Consider the following 7,500-nt stretch of genomic DNA (forward strand, 5'->3'; position numbering starts at 1 on the left):
GCTACTACTACTGCTACTACTACTACTACTAGATCATCTACTACTACTACTACTACTGCTACTACTACTGCTACTACTACTACTAGATCATCTACTACTACTACTACTACTGCTACTACTACTGCTACTACTACTACTAGATCATCTACTACTACTACTACTACTGCTACTACTACTGCTACTACTACTACTACTACTACTACTAGATCATCTACTACTACTACTGCTACTGCTACTGCTACTGAGACACAACTAGATCTACTACTACTGCTACTACTACTACTACTGCTACTACTGCTACTGCTACTACTACTACTACTACTACTACAACAACACTACTAATACTACTACACAACTAGATCTACTACTACAACAACACAACTACTACTACTACACACAACTAGTACTACTACACACAAGCTTTATATAACCCCGTGGACCAAGCAATTCCAATTCCAACTCAACCAGATGAATAAAATAAATTAAAGTTTGACGTGAAGTAAATTAAGCTGTTTGCTTTATCCATGATATTTAGCTTCTTGTACAGGCCATTTCCTCAACTGATTCAGGTGAGACTTGAAGGTATTTGCATGTTCACATCTTCACACACAGTGGGGACCTAACAGTAGTGACGGGGATGATGGGATATTTTCATTTAGAAGCACTTAAAATTGTGTTGTTTTTCTAAATTAAAACAATGAAAGATAAACCTTTTAAAACATACTTTAACTTGTCTGTAGCGATGTTTTGACTTACTGGATCTAAGCAGCAAAGTTGACCAGGCTGCAACACACCATGGTGGTGAAATAGGCAGCCTCCTCGCCATCGCCGTTCACTGTCATCTCATTATGGAAGTCTGCAACACATTTAACCTTTACTTGCAAAGGGAAGACTTCACAGCAAAGTCCATCTTTTGCAAGGGAGCCGTGCTTCACAAAAATATTCTGAAAATACAATTGCCTTCAGAAAGTATTCATACCCCTCGACTTATTCCACATTTTGTTGCGTTTCAGCCTGAATTCAAAATTAATTAAATAGTGTTTTTTTTTTCTCATCCAGCTACACACAATACCCCATAATGACAAAGTGAAAACATGTTTTTTGAAATTTTAGCAAATTCATTGAAAATGAAATACAGAAATATCTCATTTACATACATAAGTATTCACACCCAGGAGTCAATACATGTTAGAATCACCTTTGGCAGCGATTACAGCTGTGAGTCTTTCTGGGTAAGTCTCTAAGAGCTTTGCTCACCTGGATTGTACAATATTTGCACATTATTCTTTTTTAAATTCTTCAAGCTCTGTCAAGTTGGTTGTTGATCAACGCTAGACAGCCATTTTCAGGTCTTGCCATACATTTTCATGTCGGTTTATGTCAAAACTGTAACTGGGCCACTTTAGAACATTCGATGTCGTCTTGGTAACCAACTCCAGCGTATATTTGGCCTTGTGTTTTAGGTTATTGTCCTGCTGAAAGGTGAATGTGTCTCCCAGGTTTTCCTCTAGGATCTTGTCTGTGCTAAGCTCTCCTCCCAAGTGGCGCAGTGGTCTAAGGCACTGCATCGCAGTGCTAGCTGTGCCACTAGAGATCCTGGTTCGAGTCCAGGCTCTGTCGCAGCCGGCCGCGACCGGGAGACCCATGGGCAGCGCACAATTGGTCCAGCGTCGTCCAAGGTAGGGGAGGGTTTGGCCGGCAGGGATGTGGGTTCGTTTCCCACGGGGGGCCAGTATGAAAAAAACAACAAAAAAACATGTATGCATTCACTAACTGTAAGTCGCTCTGGATAAGAGCGTCTGCTAAATGACTTAAATGTAATGTAAATGGTTCGAATCCAGGCTCTGTCGTAGCCGGCCGCGACCGGGAGACCCATGGGGCAGCGCACAATTGGCCCAGCGTCGTCCAGGGTAGGGGAGGGAATGGCCGGCAGGGATGTAGCTCAGTTGGTAGAGCATGGCGTTTGCAACGCCAGGGTTGTGGGTTCGATTCCAGTATGAAAAATAAATTAAAATGTATGACCTCACTAACTGTAAGTCGCTCTGGATAAGAGCGTCTGCTAAATGACTAAAATGTAAATATTCTGTAGTCCTTGCTGATGACAAGCACTCATAACATGATGCAGCCACCACTATGATTGAAAATATGGAGAGTGGATTTGCCCCCAAAAAAAGACTGTGTTCAGGACAAAAAGTTCATTTCTTTGCTGTTTTAATTTAGTGCCTTGTCGCAAACAGGACACATGTTTTGGAATATTTGTATTCTGTACAAGCTTTCTTCTTTTCACTCTGTCATTTAGGTTAGTATTGTGGAGTAACTACAATGTTGTTGATCCATCCTCAGTTTTCTCCTTTCACAGCCATTAAACTCTGTAACTGTTTTAAAGTCACCATTGGCCTCATGGTGAAATCCCTGAGTGGTTTCCTTCCTCTCTGGTAACTGAGTTAGGAAGGACGCCTGTATCTTTGTAGTGACTGGGTGTATTGATACACCATCCAAAGTGTAATTAATTACTTCACCATGTTCAAAGGGATATTCAATGTCTGCTTTTTACATTTTGACCCATCTACCAATAGGTGCGCTTCTTTGCGAGGCTTTGGAAAACCTCCCTGGTCTTTGTGGTTGAATCTGTGTTTGAAATTCACTTCTCGACTGAGGGACATTACAGATAACTGCATGTGTGGGGTACTGAGATGAGGTAGTCATTCCAAAATCATGTTAAACACTATTATTGCACACATAGTGAGTCCATGCAACTTATTATGTGACTTGTTAAGCACATTTTTACTCCTGAACTTATTTAGGCTTGCCATAACAAAGGGGTTGAATACTTACTGACTCAAGACGTTTCAGCTTTTCATTTTAAATTAATTTGTAAAAATATCTAAAAACATAATTCCACTTTGACATTATGGGGTATTGTGTGTAGATCAGTGACAACATCTCAATGTCATCCATTTTAAATTCAGGCTTTAACAACATTTGGAAAAAGTCAAGGGGTGTGAATATAATCCTTCTACCCCCCCCTTACCCCAACCCCCCCCCAAAAAAATAAATAATACATTGTAAAGTGGTTATCCCACTGGCTATTAGGTGAATGCACCTATTTGTAAGTCGCTCTGGATAAGAGCGTCTGCTAAATGACGTAAATGTAAATGAAGGCCCTGTACATAATAAGGAATTAGCTACAACAATAAAAGGTGGAATCAAGAGAAATACAATTATAAGTTGAAGTTAACATAACAATTTATTTAACTTCTATAGGGCTTTTAATTACAGAAATCTGCAAGTGTTTATTCCATACATGAGTAATATCTCATGGACTGACGCACAGACTGTGGGATGTGGAGACTAACGACCACTATAGCCATCAGCCATTTCCATCATTGAGGGAATGGTTCCTTTGAAATCAATGAAAGCGGTTATACTGCTCGCGTTGCATCACATCCAATAGCAGCGTCCAAGCTCAAGAATCGCAGAGGTTCAATTCTCGATGGCTGACGCGACCGTTCATAATTTTTTTTTAGTCATTTAGCAGACGCTCTTATCCAGAGCGATTTACAGGAGCAATTAGGGTTAAGTGCCTTGCTCAAGGGCACATCGACAGATTTTTCCCCTTGTCGGCTCGGGGATTAGAACCAGCGACCTTTCGGTTACTGGCACAACGCTCTTAACCTGCCGCCCCGTGTGCTTGTGGAAGACACGGAGGATATTTCAAAGATATTTAAAGGCCCAGTGCAGTCAAAATTATGTTTTTCCTGTATGACTAGAGCATAACATAACATCTATAGTAATTCACCTGTTTCAAAGACAATGTGTTCCACCAGGGGCTTTTCACTCAGCTGCCAGGATGTCTTCACCTCTCTGGGGCCGTTACCACTCGACACTTCCACCCCCCAGGACACCGCCTGCTCCCTATAGGGAACAACATACACATGACATACATTACTAACCCCACCCAGTCCGCTAGACACCGCCTGCTCCCTATAGGGAACAACATACACATGACAATACATTACTAACCCCACCCAGACCGCTAGACACTTCCACCCCCCAGGACACCGCCTGCTCCCTATAGGGAACAACATACATACGACATACATTACTAACCCCACCCAGACCGCTAGACACCGCCTGCTCCCTATAGGGAACAACATACACATGACAATACATTACTAACCCCACCCAGACAGCTAGACACCGCCTGCTCCCTATAGGGAACAACATACACATGACATACATTACTAACCCCACCCAGACCGCTAGACGTCTCCACCCCCCAGGACACCGCCTGCTCCCTATAGGGAACAACATACACATGACATACATTACTAACCCCACCCAGACCGCTAGACGTCTCCACCCCCCAGGACACCGCCTGCTCCCTATAGGGAACAACATACACATGACATACATTACTAACCCCACCCAGACCGCTAGACGTCTCCACCCCCCAGGACACCGCCTGCTCCCTATAGGGAACAACATACACATGACATACATTACTAACCCCACCCAGACCGCTAGACACCGCCTGCTCCCTATAGGGAACAACATACACATGACATACATTACTAACCCCACCCAGACCGCTAGACACCGCCTGCTCCCTATAGGGAACAACATACACATGACATACATTACTAACCCCACCCAGACCGCTAGACACCGCCTGCTCCCTATAGGGAACAACATACAGTGCCTTCAGTAAGTGTTCAAACCCCTTCACTTTCTCCACATTTTCCACAGCCTGAATTTAAAATTGATACAATTGAGATTTGTCACTGGCCTACACACAATACCCCATAAAGTAAAATGACAAATGAAAAGCTTTTATGGCCAAGTCACATAACAACTTGCATGGATTCACTCTGTGTTCAATAATAGTATTTAACATGATTTTGGAATGACTACCTCATCTCTGTACCCCACACATACAATTATCTGTAAGGTCCCTCGGTGAAGCAGTGAATTTCAAATACAGATCCAACCACAGAGACCATGGAAGACGGGTCAAAATTTAAAAAAAGCAGACACTGAATATCCCTTTAAGCATGGTGAAGTTATTCATTACACTTCGGATTGTGTATCAATACACCCAGTCATTACAAAGTTGCCAGAGGAAGGAAAACCTCAGGGATTTCACCATGAGGCTGATGGTGACTTTAAACCAGTTACAGTTTAATGGCTGTGATAGGAGAAAACTGAGGATGGATCAACAACATTGTAGTTACTCCATAATATTAACCTAAATGACAGAGTGAAAAGAAGGAAGCGTGTACAGAATAAAAATATTCCAAAACATGCATCCTGTTTGCAACAAGTCAGTAAAGTAATACTGCAAAAAATTTGGCAAAGTAATTAACTTTTTCTCCTGAATTAAAAGTATTATGTTTGGGGCAAATCCGTAATGACACATTACTGAGTACCACTCTCCATATTTTCAAGCGTAGTGGTGGCTGCATCATGTTATGGGTATGCTTGTAATCGTTAAGGACTGGGGAGTTTTTCAGGATAAAAAATAAACAGAATGGAGCTGAGCACAGGCAAAATCCTAGAGGAAAACCTGGTTCAGTCTGCTTTCCACCAGACACTGGGAGATGAATTCACCTTCCAGCAGGACAATAACCTAAAACACAAGGCCAAATCTACACTGGAGTTGCTACCAAGAAGACAGTGAATGTTCCTGAGTGGGCGAGTTACAGTTTTGACTTAAATCTGCTTGAACATGTATGACAAGACATGAAAATGGTTGCAGAGCAATGATCAACAACCAATTTGACAGAGCTTGAAGAATTCTGAAAATAATAATGGGGCAAATATTGTATAATCCTTTGTGCAAAGCTCTTAGAGACTTACCCAGAAAGACTCACAGCTGTAATCGCTGCCAAAGGTGATTCTAACATGTATTGACTCAGGGGTGTGAATACTTACGTAAATTAGATTTCAGTATTTCATTTTCAATAAATTTGCAAAAAATATATCAAACATGTTTTCACTTTGTCATTATTGGGTATTGTGTGTAGATGGGTGATTTTTTTAAAAACATATTTAATCCGTTTTGAATTCAGGCTGGAACACAACAACATGTGGAATAAGTCAAGGGGTATGAATACTTTCTGAAGGCATTGTACATATTCCATACATTACTAACACCAACCCTAGACACCTCCACACCCTAGGACACCACCTGCTCTCTGGGGGAACAACAGCGGGGACTGTGAAGAGACACACAGACACACGATAACATGGATTTTGTATTGTAGAGTAGTGGCCTGAGGGAACACACTTAATGTGTTGTGAAAAGTTATGAAATGTAATGTCATGTAATATTTTAAATTCTATATAACTGCCTTAATTAATGTTGCTGGACCCGAGGAAGAGTAGCTGCTGCCTTGGCAGGAACTAATGGGGATCCATAATAAACCCCAGGAAGAGTAGCTGCTGCCTTGGCAGGAACTAATGGGGATCCATAATAAACCCCAGGAAGAGTAGCTGCTGCCTTGGCAGGAACTAATGGGGATCCATAATAAACCCCAGGAAGAGTAGCTGCTGCCTTGGCAGGAACTAATGGGGAGCCATAATAAACCCCAGGAAGAGTAGCTGCTGCCTTGGCAGGAACTAATGGGGATCCATAATAAACCCCAGGAAGAGTAGCTGCTGCCTTGACAGGAACTAATGGGGATCCATAATAAACCCCAGGAAGAGTAGCTGCTGCCTTGACAGGAACTAATGGGGATCCATAATAAACCCCAGGAAGAGTAGCTGCTGCCTTGGCAGGAACTAATGGGGATCCATAATAAACCCCAGGAAGAGTAGCTGCTGCCTTGACAGGAACTAATAGGGATCCATAATAAACCCCAGGAAGAGTAGCTGCTGCCTTGGCAGGAACTAATGGGGATCCATAATAAACCCCAGGAAGAGTAGCTGCTGCCTTGGCAGGAACTAATGGGGATCCATAATAAACCCCAGGAAGAGTAGTTGCTGCCTTGGCAGGAACTAATGGGGATCCATAATAAACCCCAGGAAGAGTAGCTGCTGCCTTGACAGGAACTAATGGGGATCCATAATAAACCCCAGGAAGAGTAGCTGCTGCCTTGACAGGAACTAATGGGGATCCATAATAAACCCCAGGAAGAGTAGCTGCTGCCTTGACAGGAACTAATGGGGATCCATAATAAACCCCAGGAAGAGTAGCTGCTGCCTTGGCAGGAACTAATGGGGATCCATAATAAATACTAATACATACAGTACATTACTAACCCTAACCCTAGACACCCCAGGACAACGCCTGGTTTACAATTACTACATGATCAGTAAGTCAATTAACATACTAGTTAGCAATACATTTAAACTTAATAGTAAAATGATTATTCCCGCAGGCACCATATGGTTGCACAATTCCTGTCATTTCCTTCTTTAAAATATTCTGATTGGAATTTCTGGAAAATCTGGGAATTTTAGGGAAAGTTAACGGAATTTTGCAACCTTATGAAAGAC

At 42.2% G+C, this 7,500-nt stretch overlaps 1 protein-coding gene across 2 annotated transcripts in view; it reads right to left on the bottom strand.

Annotated features, from left to right (window-relative positions):
• The window catches only part of zwilch (zwilch kinetochore protein), a 45,660-nt gene that overhangs the window by 10,076 nt on the left and 28,084 nt on the right, over positions 1-7,500 (bottom strand). For both annotated transcript variants that reach the window (XM_084186005.1, XM_084186006.1), the window contains 2 exons: positions 3,800-3,915; positions 757-856 (listed from right to left, as the gene is read on the bottom strand). In XM_084186005.1, coding sequence (XP_084042131.1) covers positions 762-856; positions 3,800-3,915 — 211 coding nt within the window. In that variant the 3' untranslated portion in view covers positions 757-761. The remainder of the gene's footprint in view (positions 1-756; positions 857-3,799; positions 3,916-7,500) is intronic.

The sequence above is a fragment of the Coregonus lavaretus genome (genome assembly GCF_964263955.1).
Source record: "Coregonus lavaretus genome assembly, chromosome: 21".
Classification (NCBI taxonomy): Eukaryota; Metazoa; Chordata; class Actinopteri; order Salmoniformes; family Salmonidae; genus Coregonus; species Coregonus lavaretus.